Source organism: Boleophthalmus pectinirostris, unplaced genomic scaffold, assembly GCF_026225935.1.
Source record: "Boleophthalmus pectinirostris isolate CB_2022bp ecotype Guang Dong unplaced genomic scaffold, ASM2622593v1 HiC_scaffold_23, whole genome shotgun sequence".
Lineage (NCBI taxonomy): Eukaryota > Metazoa > Chordata > Actinopteri > Gobiiformes > Gobiidae > Boleophthalmus > Boleophthalmus pectinirostris.
Window position 1 is genome coordinate 20436259 of NW_026571207.1, and position 21081 is coordinate 20457339.

The 21081-nt window shown below is 37.1% G+C and overlaps 3 protein-coding genes and 1 long non-coding RNA gene across 6 annotated transcripts; 2 read left to right on the forward strand and 2 right to left on the reverse strand.

The window, feature by feature from the left end:
- Positions 1-3324: 3324 nt before the first annotated feature.
- Positions 3325-6601, forward strand: LOC129410528 (uncharacterized). 2 transcript variants are annotated; one of them, XR_008632902.1, is made up of 4 exons: positions 3325-3593; positions 3683-3774; positions 4422-4546; positions 5513-6601. It is a non-coding gene; the product is annotated as an uncharacterized LOC129410528 (long non-coding RNA). The 2 variants fall into 2 exon arrangements; XR_008632901.1 differs by having other exon boundaries at positions 3325-3774.
- Positions 6602-6731: 130 nt separating this feature from the next.
- eef1g (eukaryotic translation elongation factor 1 gamma) lies at positions 6732-12139 on the reverse strand. Its single transcript, XM_020928324.2, has 10 exons — positions 12020-12139; positions 11299-11457; positions 11155-11218; positions 10947-11089; positions 10660-10803; positions 10468-10597; positions 9911-10124; positions 9392-9564; positions 8691-8815; positions 6732-7127 (listed from the first exon to the last, which is right to left on the reverse strand). Exons 1-10 carry the CDS (start codon positions 12029-12031, stop codon positions 6969-6971), a joined length of 1323 nt encoding a protein of 440 aa, XP_020783983.1. The 5' UTR covers positions 12032-12139; the 3' UTR covers positions 6732-6968.
- Positions 12140-15391: 3252 nt separating this feature from the next.
- On the reverse strand, positions 15392-17899 carry polr2g (RNA polymerase II subunit G). Its single transcript, XM_020928814.2, has 8 exons — positions 17746-17899; positions 17433-17542; positions 17170-17329; positions 16977-17027; positions 16640-16705; positions 16476-16547; positions 16347-16380; positions 15392-15671 (listed from the first exon to the last, which is right to left on the reverse strand). Exons 1-8 carry the CDS (start codon positions 17755-17757, stop codon positions 15658-15660), a joined length of 519 nt encoding a protein of 172 aa, XP_020784473.1. The 5' UTR covers positions 17758-17899; the 3' UTR covers positions 15392-15657.
- A 201-nt stretch (positions 17900-18100) lies between these two features.
- Positions 18101-20833, forward strand: si:ch211-175m2.5 (uncharacterized protein LOC568697 homolog). 2 transcript variants are annotated; one of them, XM_020928850.2, is made up of 6 exons: positions 18101-18346; positions 18425-18583; positions 18657-18756; positions 19015-19145; positions 19231-19506; positions 19574-20833. In XM_020928850.2, exons 1-6 carry the CDS (start codon positions 18299-18301, stop codon positions 19577-19579), a joined length of 720 nt encoding a protein of 239 aa, XP_020784509.1. In that variant the 5' UTR covers positions 18101-18298; the 3' UTR covers positions 19580-20833. The 2 variants fall into 2 exon arrangements, with proteins under 2 accessions (XP_020784509.1, XP_020784501.1); XM_020928842.2 differs by having other exon boundaries at positions 19231-20832.
- The last annotated feature ends 248 nt before the right edge of the window (positions 20834-21081 follow it).

Genomic DNA, 21081 nt, shown 5'->3' on the forward strand with positions numbered 1-21081 from the left:
GCTTTATGAGACATAATCATTGTACAGTTTTTGTACATTAGAATATGTCTTTAAATGTGTTTCATCTCCGTGAAACAGGTAACTAGGCCAAGTTACAGGTAAGATGCAGGAGAGATGAGTAAATGCTTGTTTAAAGGTATTTTTAAAGCAATAATAATTAAATTAATTTAAGACATTTACATTTAATGCCATACTGTGGAACAGTCCAGGCAAAGCAATATCTCCATGGAGACAAAAACAACATACAATATGAAAACATTGATTTGGCATGGAATAGTAATAATCTATTTATTAATTACAAGAAACTGCTTCAATATTCATAAACTCCATTATTAAACATAACATTTCCTATGGCTCCTTGATGTATCTATTTTGAAAAACTCTTAAGCCATTCTTTTCCTTGGACAAATACATTAATATTTTATGTGTATCTTTATTATGGATAATAAGCGCAGGAGTAGTTCTTAAAATGTGAAGGGTAATTATCAAGGCTGCAGTAATTACAGGTACAGAGTCTGAAGTACAGTATTTAGTGGTAGATGCAGAATGTGGCTTTAGAACGTCATAGAATGCCATAGTCTTGATAGCACTGGTAAAGTGAGGTACTGATAATAAAGTTGTGCCTTGGATGTTAGACATTCAAATGTGTATATAAAATTGTTTTTATAAAAAGTATTTTACTAATTTTTTTTTAATATTATCTGTATTTGCTACTGTGGTACAAGAATTCCCTTCAGGAAGGAAGTGCAGTGTTAGAATGTGGATTATCAGGCAATATTCAGATTAGGTAAACAGGAGGCAGTTTTTTCTTTTGATTCCATTGCATTTTCAATGCAAAAATAAAAAACAAAAATTGCAGTAGACTATATCTATATCTCTCAACTGGCCTGGGATAACCTTGGGGTCTGCCATGATGAGCTTGATGAAGTGTCTGGGATGAGGGAAGGCTGAGAGTCCCTGCTCAAAGGACTGCCCTCACAACCTTGAACTGGATAAGCAAAAACTGGATTTTCTCCTGTCCTGATTTCAATAAAAGAATATGGGACTATAGACTGTCGTGATGCCAGCTAATACCCAGTAACCCAGTGACGTGTGAGTGCAGTGAAATAACTGGTATTACACATCACTAGTTTAAAGACATACATTTTTTTACGTGACAGTTTCAATCTTCGAGTTCAAGGCTCTCTCTTATTTATTTATGTTATTTTTATTCTTATACATATTTGAAGGATTTTCTTCCCTGCCCTTTACTTTAACAGAAACGCTATTGCTCTAACTATTGCACAGTAGAGTAGAGTACAGTACCTACTACTACTACAGCTGCTCTATATTATTATTGATATAAACAAAAGCATTATGCTATAGTTGCTCAAATCTAAATTCAAGTCAGAAACAATTTTAGCAAGTTAGAAGCAGGTCTGGGCACAGGCACACCAGAAAAGTTGCGCAAGTAGCCATGCATTGAGGACAACGACTGGAAAAATGGTACATCCGTGCATGTTGTTGCAAATTTGCCTGCCTAACATGGAGCTGTGGAAGCTCACTGTAGTCGAATACAAAGAAATGTGGGAATGGGTGTGTCTGCTGTTCATAGGTGTGTCAACCAGTGCGAACCAGCGCAAATAGCTTGGCTCAGACACACAATGACTCACCAATGATAGCTTCAACAAAAACAGGGCAGCTCTGACAACAGAGGATATAAAAATCAACAGGTTAGTTGTTGTCTAACAGTTGGGTTGAACTTGTGTTATTGTCCTTAAAACTACACACAATATTTAAAAAAAAAAAGATTTTTACTGATTTCAGTTTGATTTGATACAATTATTTTTCTCACTATTAAATAAAATTTCTCTCTGCAGCTAAATGTAGCTTTGCCAAGTCTGGCAGGGTAGCGAGAATAAGATTGTGCAACATCAGGATTAAAGCAACACAAAAGACGACAACTAAAAGCTCACACAAAGTTCTATTGTACAACTTGCCTCAATCGTGTAGTTATGGTTAAATATCTGGACTAAGAAACAACTGTTAACAACAAAATTGTATGTTCAATATTTCCAAAAGGTCGTAACTCTGAAATAAAGGTTTTTGTTCAATGGAGATGCATTAAAGTAGAAGAGTTTGGCAAGGAGGCTGTTAACGATGAGTCATCACAAGAAGTTTCTAGATCATGAAACAAATACAAAAACAACAATTTACAAAAAACACATGCATGAATGAAGCCTGTAATTGTGTATATAAGTTTTGTGTAAACACTAAACTGATGCCTTTTGTTCATAGTTCCTGGTCAAACTACTCTGGCTTTAGATGCAGTTAAATATGACTTGTCCTCAAACGCAGGCACTCCACAACACAAACCAGACTGTGTGCAAATAGAGATGTTCTTTGTATGCCTTCTTCATTAGATCTTTTTGGACAATGCTGCATTGTTAGTGCTGACAAATGCTTTAGCAGGGAAGAAAAGTTAGAAATGGGGATCTTGCGTCCACATGTAAACACATAGGCCTGCTGCACACTTATTCTTAATCAGTTGCTATTAAAATCAAAGCTTATGAATAGTGAAACTAGAGCCTCTAGAGCTGATAACAAAAATGCACATTGTGACTGCATAAAACGTATTTAAGATGAGACTTAAGATGAGACTTGACATGAATACATTTTATTGACAGTTTAGCTATGATTTCATTAAGTTATCAAAAGGTACCTCAGACTGGACAATTTACAGCAAACAAAGTTGACCCGTAGTTACATTGTGTTTATGATGAAAGAACAGTGTTTCAAAGACACAAGCACAGTCTACTTGTGATAAAAAAGAAGAATCTCAAATCTCCAAGCACGGGGTCAGCGCCTGATATTTGGAATTACCATAGCAACTCATCGTCAATCTATGTGGAATTCCCCGCAGCACATGCAGATGATTCAGTTAGGCAAACTGTTCCTTTGGTGCAGTGAAGAATGCAAGGGAAAAAGGGGAATGAGAGACAGATTGAATTGTGGTTTCCACTGCAAGTTGTGAGTCACGAACACGAGGGAGGAACACAGAGGGGGGAAAGGCGACTATTCTGGGATGGCTGCTATAGCAACATAATAAGCAAGGGGCAGGTACTACGAGGATGTTTCCATGACAATGCCCTGTGTGTGTATGGATAAATATCACATGTGACACAAGAGTTTACATTACCGCAAGAAGTGCTGCGTTATGCACTACTCATTATTTTAGATAAAAGGGCACATGATGCGTTTAGGGTGGTTTCCATCCAAATAGTCCTAGTTCCTCATCAAACCTACTCAGTTACTTACTAGAAGCACCCTGGACAGGTCCAGTCTTGCCACATCCAGCACACAGAGCATTCACAAAGATTAGGCCAATTGAAAAAGTGCCTCTAGGTGAATTAGTATTGCTCAATTGTTTGAGCATGCCATCTCCTACACCAAAGACACAGTACTGGGCCTGCCTATGAAGTTTTGTACATATTCATTTTTGGACATTTTAAGAGATGTGGGGTTTTGCAATAGCTTCTCTGTTGTAACTCCACTCCCATCTGTGCTTCAACACAAGCTGATACCTTTCTGGGCTGCACATTCCAGCCATAACTGTAAACATTCCAATACTCAAAGTCTTCACTTGGATGAGATATAACCAACAACAAGTCAATACTTGAAGTATCAATTTGTTCTTTCTCAGACGGGGCTGGAGTTGAGACGAACATAAACCTCAGATCACTTATTCAAACCTCTCGTTGATGGCAAACAACAAAAACAACTAAGAGACACAAGGTAAGTAAAACACCTTTGCTTTAGACTCAGAATTCCCATCATGACAACCAATATTTTTTCCTAAAACACTGCTACCACAGCTTTGACAATTAAAGCTTTTAACTCACCCTAACCACAAAGCATTGTTTCTGTGCCTATGTATTATGTACACATAATAAAGAGTTGCTCACTTTACACCCTAAACTTATAAAGGGTAAGTGGCTGAAGGAAAATGAAATAGATAAACTAGCTAGAATCAGCAAGCGTTTGCAAGACAGCCATACAAGTATGTGTAATACACTCTTGTTTAACAATATCTTCAACTGCCACACCTCCAAAGTCTTGTAATACGAGCCAGATGCAACACTGGGGTTTCATGTCCAAAAGAGCAGGGGCTGTCTGTTTTCCCTCCGCTGTACCTCGCCTCTCCTCCCTCAAGACAAGCATTTACTCCTGCCAGTGGCAACTTTTGTTGCAAGGCAACACAACATCTTTAGAAAATTACCCAAAAAATATTACATTATCTAAATAAAAGTTGCCCCAAGTAAACCCGCACCATTTCAGCCCGCCTGTCTGACTCTTTTACAATATCATCTTGTCTTTGCTTGCCTTCTTTTGCTATTTTTTCCTCAGCAGACTCACCTTTGACCTCGCTCATTCCATTCCAGGACTGATTTACCATGCTGTGTTCAAGTACTACAGGATAATGGGCAGTGTACAAATGAGAAAATGGGAGACAAATGGATGCTACTAAGCACATATTCAAATGGTCATATTACTTACTCTAAACCAGGTATGAAAATGTGCATGCTTTTAAAATCCATGTGTTGCTGATTTATCATGATTTGTATAAGTGTTTTTTTCCATGTGCCTACTGTCTGTAATATGTTACATTCAGATTGGGGACAAATGGGGTTAAGTGAGTTTCAAGTGCTGACTACAGTTTATTTTCTGTCCTTCCCCCATTACTTTCAGCAACGTTTACGATACATGAGCATCTGTGCATGCGTGCCATTTGTAGCCCAGGCCCCGTGTATGGTCTAAAAAGCCTCTATAAATACAGGAGTTGGGACTGTGGCTGTGTTGTCACTGTCAGCCTGGGATGTCCCATACACTACACAGGAAAGGGGTGGAACTAGATCAGCTCCAAAGTGGAGCAAAAATGGCGCAAATATCTTCTAAATATTCCTTTTAGAAGTTCATTACCACCACTATAAAAAGGCTATGAGGGGTACCTCAAAAAAAAAAAAAAAAATTCGAATAAGCCTCAAATGGCCTCTGAATTTTATTTACATTTTATAATTAATTGATGATATGATATTTGTGTAGATATCTGGATCAATTACATCCAGAATCAACCATCACATCTTTAAATATTTTGATATTGTTCAGATTACTTTTACATGTTTTCAAACTTGAGTATGCATAAGTACTAAAATATATAATAAATGAGAACATAGGCATGAAAATATGGTTTTCTTTGTTGTCACAATGTCCAGCACAGATAAGTTGAAATATGTTGAAATGCTGTGTAAGACAGGATATAATTTATTTTTGTTATGTACTTTTGCAACAATGTGAGATATAAGACATGTTAAGTTTAGTGTTCCCTCCTCAGGCTGACTTTACTCTGACATTTCTCTTGCACCACCAAATGCTCAGCACATGCATACCATGCCTAAAGCTCATCAGGGGGGTGACAACCTCACAAGGTCCTGGTGATAAAACAATATGGCCTCTCTCTGTTCTTCCCCCACAGGCACTCCCTCATCTCAGCTACTTTGCAGAAAAAAATCCTCTGTGCATATACTCAAAAAATGAGTAAGGAGCGGCAAGTAGGAAGGAAAAAGAGTGCGTCACGCCAGGGGAGAAGTAGAACGGGGGGAGGATGGTTGGCAGGGCAGAAACAGAAATGTTGCTGTTGGCATAAGCCTCTGTATTGTTCTTGTGAGTTGAACTATTTAACTCTGAAACTACTGAATTATATTAAACATCAAAATTCTAAACTATTGCTTTTCCTTAGTGAAGAACAGTTCAAAATGACCAAAACAAAGTGAGATTTTGAACAATACAATAAGAAACCATTTCCTATGGATAACAGATAAGGCTGTGGCAGGCCTCACCTCTACTTCAGCAGCCTAAGGGTTAGCCATAGCTAGTGCTGTAACTAAAACACACAGCACAGGGTAAAGCTTTGCTCAAGTTACAGTCCTCCTTCAGTGAGCCACAGGATGGGTGAGTCATGTGTTCAAGGACTTGGGCGCTTCACTGTTGTGGGCACATTTCCATTTTCTGATTTCCATGAGGCCACAGAAAACACTAAAATGGCTTCCCTGATTCAGATGATGGTTGCACCAACATGACCCTAAATCATCCTAGCACAGCAAACCTTGAATCACTTCACTCATTGCACAAGTTTCTCCATTTATTTGAGGTTTAGCACTGTACTTTCATAGATCTGTATGTAGATAAGATTAATAAAGACATTGTTTTAACATGAAGGAATCTTGATAAATGTTTCTGAAATGTCATCCTTGTACAAAGTCTAAACCAACAAGGACAATACAAGAGTCTATGCAGATTTCAAAGACAAAAGGTCATTTACCAGAGGCTGGAAAAAATAAAAATCAATGTCTAGGATACATGAGATAACATTTTACCAGTCTTTATAAAGCACACTGGATAATAATCTTGGAAGACAAATATTTACCTCTTTGAAATAAGGTACCCATGGTTTCTCAATGCTATATTACCTTATATGCAGCATTTTGCCAAACTGAAATTGCTGAATAAAAATATACTTAATTACTTGCCGGTCTCTGGTACACCACTGCTTGAGCTCCAGAGAAATGCCATCAAGGGTAACTACTTGCCCTTGTCTGCCCTCTAGAGGACAAAGTGGAACAGAGGCAAATTCAAGAAACTTTAATAAAGACCATTACGTACGCATGTTGATTTCAAAATAAAAAGGCCAGATGTTACGCAAACATTTCAATTGTTTATTTATCCAAAGTGGGAAAGTAAAGATGTTAAATAAAAGAATCCCCCATAAGTGGCATTGTGGAAAATGCTTTATTTTCACATCAAAACCAAAGGATTGGGCCACTTGAGACAAAAATCTTCAAACTTTGTCAATCCAAGTCATCTTGTGGTTAAGCACATAGCGGCAGAGAGTTTGTAAGTGTCAAGAGCATTGGCGCAGTGTCCCTGGGTGCTCACTTGAAGATCTTGCCATCACAGAAGGGCTTCCCCATATGCTTGAAGTCTCCCTCCCAGAGAAAGTACTCCTTAACCATCAGCTTGCATTCATCACTGTTGGGATCCAATTTGCGCCAACTGTATGATTCATAGTCGATTCCCCAGTCGGCACACAACTATAAAATAAGTTAATTTAAATTAATTTCTAAAGCACATTTTAAAAACAGCTTTATATCGTAAGTAAAATTCAGGCTTATTTAATCAGTGATCATGACCAAATAGGATTAAAACACAACTTTACCTTCACGTGTAAAGGGTGTGTCACAGCTAAATACAGTTCTAATCTAAAGTTATACATTAACAGCCAAAACAGGATTTTTAAGGAAAAAAAGCAAGCAGGGTTAAGCACAAGATTGCTTTCAACACCTTGTTAATGTCGTACCTTGGAAGCCAAACAGTTTGAAATGTTAGGCGCCACAGTGAACAGTATGTGGCTCTACAGCAGGCATGACCAAACTATGGCCCTGGGGCCAAATGCAGCCCTCAGACTTCCAGGGGAATTGGCCCAAATTACCTTGCATCAATTAAGAAAATATTTTTACTGCAAATTTTTTGAAAATCTACCTTGATGAAGCTAATATTTCATATTTAGTGTGTGGTTTTAAGGATCTTGGCATGAATAAAGACTAATGGCTCATTCTAATGTGTTAAACATGCACATATTTAAATTATTCCCTGTACTGAGCATCAGTCTACAGCCCTCAATCGGCCCTCTGCTACATCTGTGTTTAGATATGTGGCCCTTGATGAAAAAAGTTTGCACACCCCTGCTCTCTACAGGAAGCAGTCTCATTTTTCTCCCTCCCTACCCATGTATGAATGTACTCACTATGAGTGGTGTTTATCATTTGGATACAATTATTTTTAATAAGTGTATTTCATATGTCAAATAGCCATTTGTACTTTAAGCAAAATGTTCTACAGCACCAAAATCACAAATCAGCTGCCACGTTGAGACTTTGAAACAAAAACTTTAAAGTGTGCCCACAGCATGAACCAGCCTATGCTCACTTATCAGAGATGACTGGGATGAATATGGCCTCAAGTTTATCTTCCCCCGTCAGATTAAGACATCGTGTCATTTTTGGACACAGCCTTGCCCAATGACAGGGGTAATTAACAGAAACCAAACTTGAGTTATGAGGAAAAAAAAACTTGAGAATCTTAAATTTATCTTTAGGTGGAATTGTGATTTGAAGTATGTATGGACACAAACAAACTTACTCAAATTTGCCCATTTCTGAGCATGTTTTTTTTAATCCTTTAAACTGAAAGTTTTTAATCCAGATTCATTTTTATCAAATTTTAATTCTGCATTTTTACTATGACCTTTATGTTTCTGTCTACATTACTTTCTACAAATGTAGCACAAAGTGCTACATTTATACACAGCAAATGAATGAATTGATTTCAATATCAAGTTGCCTTTGGTCACATTTTACCAAAAACTTTTCTATGAACGCTTTATCAATAAAACCTATTCTGGCAGCACACATTTTGGCTTTTGTCAGGTTGTGTGATGGCTGCTAAGGGATGAATTCAAACCTGTGCAAAGCTCTTGCAATTAACTGTTCATCCTCATCAGAAATCCCCTTTTAAACTTAAAAATTGCATGGCTCATGCAGATTGCAGAAACACTGCACTTTAGTGTGTGGACATGCGCCTTTACTTTTACTTACTGTGAAAGCCAACTCTTGGCCTCTCAAAATCCAAAGTCCAGAGATGGCATGGTTATTAGCAGTGCCAAACAGGAGAACACTTGCAAAAGCATTCTTTCTCAGTTTATCCAGGCGCTGAAGCATACCTTAAAGAAACACAATCAAATGAAATCTAAAACATAAGAAATGACTAGCATTACAAAAACACTATCAAATAAAGTGTGCGGTCCTTAAAACACACTATAAAAGTGTGCACTTTACCCATTTATAAACATGACTTTTGGTAGAAATTGGACCGTATTTATTGAAATTGCTGGGGGGGACAAAGTATTTCTCAGTTGTCCATCAGCTGCACAGACAGGCTTGCAATTCTACATATTGCTGGCTTGTAGATGTGATGCTTGTGGTAAGTTGCTAAAGCTGAGCAAAGTCCAGTTGGACACAATCTTCAAATCAGATTGTGTCCAACCGAGTTCCCGTAACAGTGCACATACAAGTTATTTCCCCCCTTCCCACACTTTTTAAAACTTTTAATAAAGAGTTTCACCAATGCCATAACTGATATAAAGCTCATGCCAAGTGCCTGGTATATTCACAGGAAAGTCAACAGAGCAGACAATCCATTCCCACCAACTGCATTTCTGACCACTGTCCATTAATCTATATATTTAAAAATATAAATCATCCATTAAAGCAAATATTTGTAGTGTGCTCTTCCTTACCTCCAATAAGGTTGCAGCTCATGAAGGTTAAAGTTAGGTCCTGGGGGAATTTGTACTCGCAATACCAGATGGAATAGCCTTCGCGATCAAAGTGTTCCCAGAAGTAAGGAATAGCCACTTTCTCAATGTTCTCATTTGAGTACTTCCTCTTGAATTCATCCAAAATAAATGTGCTGAAAAGACAAACAAAATTTAAGTTATCCTTCATATGCAGATGCAGTGAAATTCATTCATTTTATAATGTGCCCACAGCATGAACCAGCCTATGCTCACTTATCAGAGGTGACTGGGATGAATATGGCCTGAAATTTTTCTTCCCCCATCAGATTAAGACTTGTGCCACATGAGGACACTGCCTTGCCCAATGACAGGGGACTTAAAACACTGGATAATGAGCAATAATGCAATACTAATTTTTATTTGTAGACTATAAAAGCTAAACACTGTTTTTTAAAGAAGAGTTATTTATACCAACAATTATCCAGTAGTTGTAACTGGTACATTTAAAAAAATTTGTACCTTTTAGGTAGCTCAGCAAAGGGGTCCTTTGATTTTGGCTCGCTGGCCAATGCTGCATCCGACGCATCCATGTCATCTTCCTCTGGGGCAGGCTTCTTCTCTTCTTTCTTCTCCTTTTTCTCCTTCTTTTCCTGGGGCTTTGTTGCGTCTTTACCGGCTTTTTCTTTTTTAGCAGGAGTTTCCTTCTTTGGCTGCATCTCTGCAAACTTCTTAGCTGCAAATTCAAATCATCAAATTGAATCATCCATTGTACAACTGAACACTTCCAACACAATACATAGTCAAAAGAAAACAATTTTAGACCTAAATTTTAATGCCAAATGTTAAATAGATTACTAGGGGTAGTAATAATTCTGAAATGTTTACCACTTTGACAAATAAAAATTCTCATACAAATGAAATGCACAACTAATAATAGCCAAAAAGCATTTACTGCATAAAGCAGAGGACTTGCACAGCTGTTAAAAAAAAAAAAAGCAATTGCAAAAACATGACTAATTCACAGAATAGCCCTTCTTGAATTTGTTCAGTTACAAACAGAATAGAAAATTGCTCACCATCAAATTGGGCCATCTTGTCACACAGTTTCACCTCTCCGAGAACCGCTTTGAATTGTGGCTGGTTAATGCAGGTGACAAACCAGCGGTTAACATTGACATAAGGTTGGCGGAATGAAGGCTCAAGGACCTGCAAAATGAAAATTTTATTTTTAGTACCATTAACACAGGTCAATTTTGATCAGTGCCAACCTGTTTGTAAAGCCAAAGCATGGAGCAGGCAACAGTGATGTCAGCCAGGCTAATCCGCTCTCCCACCAAAAAAGTACGAGTGTTCAGGTGCTGGTTCAGGACTGTTAGGACCCTCTTCACATCCTCTTTTGCCTGCTCTGTGGCCTAGACACAAAGCACTGTTATCACTCTGACTGATACTCAATAACAATGATAATTATACTCAATTATTCCATGTACAACTAGAGTCAATAAACTGAACTAAACCACAGCTGAATGAAGAGAAGTGATGACGTTCTATGATGTACCTGTTTGTTGAATTGCATGATTCCTAGAGTGGGGAAAACCCATGCACTGGCTGGAGGAATGATCTCAGAGTCAGCAAAGCTCACCCACTGCAGCACCTGGGATGCTGCCTGAGGAGTGGCACCACGCAGGGCATCATTGCTCACTGAAAGCAAAAACATTTTAGGATGGTAGCTTATGTCTTAAGATCATCTACCAATGCACACTTACAGTAATGAGCAATGGCATTACTCTCGAACAGACAGAAGCCGTCATCTCCCTGGTAAGCAGGTACCTGCACAAAATATTCTAGTAATAAAGGCAGCAAACAGCATTTAAACAGTAGATGATCTTTTGGCTATCAGTTGTGCGAACCTTGCCAAGGGGAAAGTTATTTAGAAAGGCAGGTGTACGGTTCGTCTGCCCAAAGGTGAAGGCAGGGGGGTTGCTGGCAATCTTGAGTGAAGCACCACTGTACTGGGCTGCGATCTGAGCCTTGAAGGCCCTCCAGTTCTCTGGGTATGTGTACAGGGTCTGGAAAAAAAAAAGAATATTCACACAGTTATAATAAAATCTAAGCTCAAATACAGAATAGATAAACCCGTGTGTCAGGCCAGTAAAGAGGATTAAAAATAACGCTGAAATTAAAAAATAAAAACTGCACTAGAGCTGATTAATTTGGGTAGACAAATTCACGTGGCTTTTTGCCCGTGTTTCATAGTATCTGTGATGAATGGTTAAGACACCAGGATTTGCACCTTTTACTTCAAAGTTAAACGTTGAAACATAACGACAAAAGGTTGATTAAAACGACAAAAATGGATAACACCTAGTGACTGATGTTACGTGGCAGTCGTTCTGAGAAGAGGCGCAATTTGCTTTCGAAGCAACGTCAAGCAGAAAGCAGGCACCGAATATGAAGCCGTCTGAATGGATTCGTCTCAAAATATTGCCAAGAGAGTGACAATTTGAGTCCGGTGCAGTACAATAGACATCGTTTATGCGAGTACTCTTAAAGATGGTTCAGATTTTAAGCGGATGGTCTCATTAAACCTGAAAAATCACAACTCTAAAAGATCCTCTCCATCTTACTCACCCCTGCCGCCATCTTCAGGACGAGAGAAAAGAAAGAACGTAAGCACGCTCCACTGACGTATTTACGTCCAATACACGTGCGCGTGCCCAGCAGCTGGCGTAGTGCTAGCGTCTAGTTCACACGGCTCAACCATCGATCTATAATAACAACTTTGATCATATTATTATACTATATTTAGGATTTTATTATAGTTCTATGGACTCTACCTCCATGGTAGCTCTTCATAATCATATCTGTGCATCATAATCATGCATAGAAATAATGATAACCATATAATAGTGGAGCTGTTAAATAATTAGCTTTTATGGTACAAGCATGAAACTTTGCCAGATTACTAACACCCCCAGGACTAATATTTCTGGATATGGAACCAAGTCTAATTTAACACTGGAGCTGAGAACTGCGCATGTCACAAAATGGACTGTATGAAAACGAGGCTGGCATAAAAAAAACATTGCATGATCCCCTTCTTATAGTCTAATTTGCTTAGTTATCCACTTTGAAATGTTGATCAACTATTTTTTTCTAAACTCCAAAGCATTAAGAAGGTCACATGACCGCGTTCCTTGAGAATGTAAGGGTTATGTGGGTTATTACAATATTTTATCTTTCAAAGTCATAATTATTGGGTTTTTGATAACAAAAACAATTTAACCATCTCTAAAGATCTGTAATTGTCATATCGTATTTCATAACAATGATTAAATGCTGCATGGAAGCGATGCTTAACACCACTTAATAGAGATCTACCTTAAATAGTTAAACTTATGCAAAATGCTCTTAAGTGCAGCTGCCACCATATTTGCATAAACCTGTACATGCCAAATTTGTCTTTACACACTTGCATCGCCCAGCACAGGCTACTCTGCATCCACACTTGATAAGTTCACAGCGTGTGTCCTTTGTCTGGGGGAGCGTGGTCCACAATGGTAACCACTGATTGCAATCATGCTTCCATCCCCAATCTGCAGGCCTGTGTAGATCTGGTGTCTTAAAATACTAAAATTCTTAATGGTGCATGATGACTTTTCTGGTGGGGGGATCCACAATCTGCTTCTTTCATGAAGATGTTATAGCTTTGTCTGGAATCTTTCACTGTATGGCATTAAACATATCAGTCTTGTGTTTATTCAGTTAAGGATTGAAAATGTGTTTATTGCTCAAATACCTAAAAATACATACATTCTTACATTTAGCAGTGTCTCGTGCTTGTCACCTGGGAGATGGATAAGGTTAATGTCATACTGTGAAAGCAAAGCAATAACATCTCCATGGAGACAAGCAGGTATCTTACCTTCCACTTGAAATGTTACATTGTGAACCTTTAAAGATGTTAAATTGCATTGTCCTTTTACATAGCCTGTACCCCTCACATTATGGGAAGAAAAAAAAATATTATTTCAGCTGTTTAAGCAAATATTTATTTAATCAGACTTTAATTTTAACATTTGAGTCTAAAACATAGTAAATTTGTGGTCTTAATAATGGGTTTATATCTTTATTACAATCCATTTCTCACTGTAGTACAGGTGTGAACAGAGCCTCCTCTTTAGATTAGATTATAGTCTGAATATCTACAGCTCATTCCAGACTGAGAGATCGCAGTGAAAATATGACACCATCACAAAACCTGGTCAAACCAATCTTGCCTTAATTTGGTCATAATCCGAAATCACCATCTCCACAATTTCAAAGGTGTTCTCAGTCACCTGGGATGGGATCAAATTTTAATCTGTTGCCATGACCCTTTAAAAGACAATGTAAGAGCAGATGCTGCAAATCTAACATTCAGTTATTATGGTAAGGATAATAAAATGGATTGTCATTTACACACTGGTAATTCAAATATTAATGAATACAGATTTTTTTAGGCAAAAATGTATTAGAAGTATTAAAGATGTACTATGTAACTTTTCTGCTGGGAGTGATAATGGCAATGTTATATTGTTCCTCAGTATGGCATTAAACTTGTTTATCTTCTTGGAGACAAGCCAGTGGCACAACCAGGTCATGTTTACAAGTCAGATATACAGAGCGGTGACCCCACTCACAATAAGAATTAATGTTTTGTTTTTGTTTTGTTTTTTTCAAGGTATTTTCAAAATAAAATTAAGGTTATATAAAGTCTGAATATTTCAGACTGTATTAAAGAAACTAAAAGGAAGACCGATGACCTGATTTAACCACTGAATATATAGGCTAAAGGAAGAGGAGGAGAGAGAAATGAAGATAGAAAATCAAACCTACACAAAATTATGTTCATGAAGTTTTATGTTTGCCTTAAAGTGGGACTAAACATCTAAACTCCACCCACAAACACATTTCAAATAGAGATGATAAACTGAGTGATACCTGGAGAGCTAAAGAAGAGAGTGAAAGGAGAGAGGGACAGGGCGAGGGGGTATAAGGAGCAGTGTGATTGGTCTAACATCCACACTACACTGCAGCCAGGGATTTGTAAACAGAAACAACTGGCTGTAATCAGGATAGTCCTGCATGATGTCACATAGTACTTGATACTACAGAGGGCACTGGAGTTCACACACACTCATTTTTATACATTTTTGACCAGATTATTTTGCAAATTTACCTAGTTTGCTCTAAAATGATCAAACAAGCACTAGAAACAGTAAATAGTACAATTAAAGATGCACTGTGTAAATTTTTGATTGGGGGTCTGCCACCTGCTTGTTTCTATGGAGATGTCATTGCTCTGCCTGGAATGTTCCACAGTGTGACATTAAACAGCTCTACCTTACATTTATTCAATTACAAGTGATTTTATAGCTCAAAAATACCTAGCAAAATGGACATTCTGACTGTGAACAAGGTTGCCTTTCCACAGATCTGACCTGTAACTTGGTCTGGTTTAGAAATGTTCAATACCATACAGTGAAACATTCCAGACGAAACAATAACATCTCCATGGTGACCAGAAAAGTAACACCATGCACCTTTAAAAAAAGACCATTAGTTTAGTAGCAAATATTTTTTGTGATTAGTTTACTTTCACTTTAAAAACAGCATTGAAAACTGCTTTGCAGTAGCTAGTATCTTGAGAATACATATTCTTCTTTATAACCTATATGATAATTTAACATTATTTTCCAAAAAAGGCGGTTTAAGCAGCAATTTATGTCCCAGCCTTGTTTCCATGTCAGCCATTTTGTGACAAGCACAGTACTCGGCTCCAGGGTTGACTTGGCCTTGGTTCCATATCCAGAAATGTTGGTCCTAGGGATGTTAATAATCTGGCAAAGTTTCACGATTGTACCATAAAAGTGAACAATTGGGCACTTTCTTGATCCTTAACAACTCCACTATAAATTGCAAAATTATTTGATGAAAAATGTAATGGCTGTACAATAAACATAAAACCAAAATATTTTTTTATTGGAATGCAATTTTTTTTTTTAAAGTATGCCATTTGTAAAATTCTAAATATTCAGTTGTAATGATGTACAATTTATTTGGTAATCACTTACAATGTGTAATTTTTCCAATAAAACTTTAAAGTTGAACAAAATTTTAAAAAGCTACACATTAAGGTATTAATTGTTGAAAACAAATCATTTAAACAATGAAAAACAACTGCTACTTTATAAAACATCTCCATAACAGTCTTCCAGATGGTCAAATCAGCTTACAAGACCTAGACACAAACAAATATTTTAAATACAATATATAGAATATATTCTTATTCATTTAGTTTGGTTTAGGGAGACACATGACCAGATTTAATTCCAGCAATTGTGTTAGTAGTGCTGTCTTTGAACTGCAAGTTAAGACTGTTTGCATGGTTGCTTTTTTTTTTTTTTTTTAAATGTGCATACCATATTGATCTGCTTTTGAGTGGAAAAAAACAAACAAACACCTGATTGCAAGTCCAATGTATCTTAGATACAAATAAATGTAAATAAATGTAAACAAAAACACTCTGAATTCTGGAATGGAATCAGTTGGAGGCAAAGGTGAAGTGGGACATACTGCGATTTCACTGGGGAAATGAAGAATACCACAAAATATGAAACATCAAGGGGAGTTTGGCAAATGAAAACCACTCGGCTGCATTTAAGTGGTATCAGAGCCTGGTTTGTAGACATGTATTTTGCATCATCTGTTTAGGAGATTATAATAGATGCTAAGCATTTTTGATGAGAGAAAAACAGCATAGCAATTTAAAGGGTCTATTTAGTATTAAAAGTCACAAAACAAGGAAACACAAGACATGGGACAAAGCTGGCACATATTTATCTTGAGCGCTCTGTCCATTCATCATTGCCCCCAGAGTTTAATTAACGGGTGTACCATCATAAATAATACTCACCAAGATAATCATCCATCAGAGATCCAATGGCAAACTGAAAAAGTAATTTGTAAATGACATTAAAAAAAATCAAATCAAATCAAATAAAAACACTAATGTTGTCTGTATAAAACATGCATATCAACTTACAATGTCATTCTTGTCAACTCTTGTACCCACAATCTTTAATCTGATCTCATCATCTTGTTGTATTACAATGTCCTAAAACATGTTGAGGAAAACAAGATTATTATCTTTTTTTAAAATTATATTTATTATTAGTTCATTAGGTAAGACATTGTCAGTTACATTACCTCATCAACTGTTTTGTAACAAGGTGGGTTCGAGTTAGGGTCAAATTCCATTTCAGAAGGAATAGACTGAAATGGTAAATGTATTTAAATAATTAATCACATACATGAGTGGCATTACATTTGTATATGTAAATTTGTACATTTGAAAGTGGAGAAGTGAGTCAATGTTACAAAATTATGTGGATAACAGCATTTATGAAAGTGACTGGAATTAACCCAAATCAAATTCAGCAAAGCTGGGGGGTAGCTTTAGGTTTTTCCACCATGTCAGTGACACCATCTACAGCAGCTGATGCATCCAGTTTTGGGTTTAGGATCTTAATGCGATAAATCTTACATGACGGGAGATGAAGCATGACATAGGTCCAATTTCTGTGAACAATCCAACCTACAAAAGTGCACAGTTTAGATGAGATGTTTTTATAAGAACATCATATCAACAAAGTCAGTATGTATTAAAGAAAACAAAATGCTATTTAAAAATAAGTTAGCAATTACAGTGTAAATTGAACTGCTGCATTGTCTCAGACCTTGTTAACTTGAGTGACAACAGCGTCCACAACTTCTCCTTTGAATGGACGGAAAACTATTGCCTTGTATTTGACTGGATAGAGGACAAATCCTCTACCTGGCTGAATTACTCCAGCTCCAATGTTATCGATAGTAGTGACAGCAATAACAAAGCCATACCTGCAAACAGAAGCTTTTTAGAAGTTTGAAATATTGTACACACCGCGTAATATTAATTATCCATGGAAATTGTCGATACTAAAGAAGTTTAAATGTCACTTACTTGCCCGTGCATGTGCCCTCTACTTCAGTGAAGAGCTTTTGCTTCACCGTGTTGAGAAGATTGGGGCCGAAATACCTAGGATGTAACAAGATTTCGTGCTCCAAAGAGATCTGTAATTATAAAACGTGCAGTAAATTGGATAGAAGATGGATAATTCCACTTCAAAAAGTACAGCAGAAACAAACAGTAAGTAATTGTTCGGGCGCATTGATTAGAGCTTCTGTGGTTGGGTCAGTCATCTCGCTACTCAACCAGTAATAAATACAACAAAACGCAATTTATAACAAATCCATAAAGAAGGAAACCGGCTTACATGGTAAAACATATCTGAACAAAGTAAAATGCAAAAACTGCACAATTTTTTAAGAATGACACCAAATGATTTCACTGAATGAACAAAAGCTGTTTGGCTCTCAAGTTCTATTATACAATCACTTCCGGGGCATGGTACCGATGAGTTTCGTTTCTTTAAGTTTATCTTCCGGATATAACGCAATTGCTAAAATATTTTAGACTTGGCTTATGCATGTATTAATATATATATTTTTATAACACTGTATTTTATTTATAATCAACATTCAAATTGTGTTTGGACGCGAAAGGCAAATGAGAAGTTAATGTACATCTCGCCTAAGTATCGGCGCCCCCTTGTGTTCAGGAGGGCATTAAGAGCCACGGAATATGAGTGGTCGTCCTGAGTTCACGGATCTGGGTTACTACCATAGACTAAAGTTACTAGACGCATGGGTGTAACTGAAAGCTTCGCGCCGATTGGACCCAGACTCTCCTCAAGAGAGGACCGTTCACGTGACATTTACGGGGCTGCTAAAATCAAGCAATTTTAGCTGTAATTTCGACGGCCTGAAATGGCGTACAGTATTATCTCCAAGTCGTTGCGATTTCATGCACTCAAGGTACTAGTAAGTTTTGAACAAGTGGGCTACTCTATTTGTTTACTGTCCCCATTAACTAAGACATTATCTTTCGGCTAGTGGAAAAACTATGTCAAGATGAGTGCTGCCTTTAAACCTGAAAACACGAAATATTTCTCCAGCGATCCTCCACATGAGAAAATCAGTCGTTATCCTATTCCTTACAAAAAAGATTTGCCTTATGACATGGTGGAACTTATGGAGGAAATGGAGTCAAAGGTAACCTATCTTAAAAGCATCCTTTGTTGAACTTGAAGTTATCATTGTTTCATTTAAGCTTATATCTTTATAGGGTGGCTTTTTACCCAACGTGTTTAAAGTTCTTTCCCACAGACCTGCAGAGTTTAGAGCTTTCTTTGCATACTACAATGAACTTATGAACAAAGAGACAGGTGTGTTTTGTTTTCTTGACTTAATCCAAGGTGTGGCATTGCTTAATATTATGGAAGATTATTTTTTAATCCTATCAAACAATTTTACTGTCAATAGTGACCTTGTATTTAATTTTTCATTCTACCTAAAAATCTAGGCTATCTGAATGCTACAACTAAGAAATAAAATGAGAAATTACAGTGTTGGCATTGTTCCAATTGCAAAGTTAACTACCTGAATAATAATAATTATAATTTTTTTTGTATCATGTGTTTCAGGGAATTTAACCAAGGCAGATCGTGAACTGATTGTTGTGGCAACCAGTGCTCATAATAAATGTCTTTATTGTGTAATTTCCCATAGTGCACTACACCGCATTTACTCAAAGAAACCCACTGTTTGTGATGAGGTATCACTTTCATTTAGATCAGTTTCCATGAACATGTTTTGCACGTTTAAGATCCCTGTTAATTTATTTCCTTACTTTCTTGCAGGTGATTGTTAATTACCAGACAGCAGAGCTTTCACCAAGAGAGCGAGCAATGCTCGATTTTGCTCTGACAGTGTGTCGTTGTGACACAATCACAGACAAGCACTTTCAGTCCTTAAAGGAGGTGGGCTTCAATGAAGAAGATGCCTGGGACATTGCTGCAATTGCTGCATTCTTTGCAATGTCCAATCGGCTCGCCCACTTTACTGACATGAAGCCAAATCTGGAGTTTTATAATATGGGCCGTGTCCCAAGAGAAAAGGGAAAGGGCATGTCAGATGTAAATGTTACTAAGGTCTAGTGTTTTTGTTAAAGTGTTGTAAATAATAAAAATGAAATTATTTTAGGATTGAGATGCATCAACTATTTGCTACCATGAGATGGAGCTCCACCCTCTTTGTTCTGGTACGAGTCTGCACTTGAATGAGAAGTCTCCTCTGAGGGAAGTTGTCCTACGTAGTCCTTAAAGAAATCACTTAGCACTATGGAGCTTGTTAAAGAATTTCTGTCACATTAAAAATATATCTAGGTCTATATTTGTTCTAAATGTACCATCCTATCATATTTTACCACTATGTGTTGCTCTAATCAAATAATGTGATTTCTTCTCTCTTTGTTTTCTTTTGTGGCACAAAGTTTTATGGATATTACGCTTTTTGTCATTTTGTCTTCAAAACACATTTGTGCTAAACAAATTTGTGGCTTCCACATGAACATCTGAGAGAAGCGTGCTAGAGATTATATTTCATACTGATAATCCAAATGCACATTCTCCCAGATTACTTCATGAGGATTATAAAGCATTCACCATCAATTTAATGCTTGCTCTGAGACAGATTCTCTCTGTTGGTATTGTTTTATTGTGGCATTCATGCAATAGGCCTATATGAGTTTTGGTGCTTGTTTTACAAATTTGTGTCAACCTGTATCTCTTTTTTTATATGTGAAATTAATTATATTTATTACTTCATTCATTCATTATACACGGATAACATATATATATATATATATAAGTACTAGTTATATGCTATCTGTGCTGTTATACTTCTTTTGCATCAAACAAAGTAATAACAAGGCAGTTGGCACATTTCTCAACTTTGTTGTCTGTGTTAGTCATGCTACATTAGTACTCATCTTGCGCCTTTTAGACAACTCTAATCATTTACAGCCTGTTACATAAAATAACTTCTTTTAGTTTACACGTTACAAAAAATAAAAACTCAAACATTAAAAGACTAAATTGTGAAGAGCTGCATGTCTATAGGTATACCTCAAATAATAATGCATGGGCAACAGGCCAGGAGGTTTAGGTCAAGCTATAGCTTTTTCATAAATGTTTCATAACACTTTGTCAACTTTTAGCACAGAGCACATCATATCAGCATATCATGTGTCTAAAATAAAGCTGCATCAATGTATGACCCCAGGTCAGTTAGGTCAACCTGCCTTGCGTATAGGTTATGGTGGGATGCCAGTCACAAAAACTGTGATTGTGTCCTTAGGCAAGGCACTTCACCCACATTGCTTAGTATGAAAGTGGTGTGTGCGTGAGAGATGGTGGTGGTCGGAGGGGTCAGTGGCGCAGATTGGTGCTCTCTTCCGTCAGTTTGCCCCAGGGCGGCTGTGGCTACAATAGTACTTTAACACCACCGGGTGTGGAGTGAATGAATAATGATCTGTAAAGCGTCTTTGTGACATATGTTTGTGAAAAATGTTATGTATATAAAAACTTACCTTATTTGCTGAGGCTGTAAGGGCTTGTCTTAATCTGGCATTGTAGCAGGGATTCTCAGTTTAAATCCACAATTACATAATCATTTTATGGCATAGTCTACAGACTGATTATTGAGGGTGC

Coding starts and splice junctions, on each gene's coding strand:
- polr2g (XM_020928814.2), bottom strand. Junction 17,330..17,432: donor GAGGGCACATGCACGGGCAA/GTAAGTGACATT, acceptor TTCTGTTTGCAG/GTATGGCTTTGTTATTGCTG. Junction 16,706..16,976: donor CATGCTTCATCTCCCGTCAT/GTAAGATTTATC, acceptor TTACCATTTCAG/TCTATTCCTTCTGAAATGGA.
- eef1g (XM_020928324.2), bottom strand. Junction 10,125..10,467: donor CAAGATGGCCCAATTTGATG/GTGAGCAATTTT, acceptor TTGAATTTGCAG/CTAAGAAGTTTGCAGAGATG. Junction 9,565..9,910: donor TTTGCTGAGCTACCTAAAAG/GTACAAATTTTT, acceptor TTGTCTTTTCAG/CACATTTATTTTGGATGAAT.
- si:ch211-175m2.5 (XM_020928842.2), top strand. CDS start 18,299: ATGGCGTACAGTATTATCTCCAAGTCGTTGCGATTTCATGCACTCAAG. Junction 18,347..18,424: donor TGCGATTTCATGCACTCAAG/GTACTAGTAAGT, acceptor TCTTTCGGCTAG/TGGAAAAACTATGTCAAGAT. Junction 19,146..19,230: donor AACCCACTGTTTGTGATGAG/GTATCACTTTCA, acceptor ACTTTCTTGCAG/GTGATTGTTAATTACCAGAC.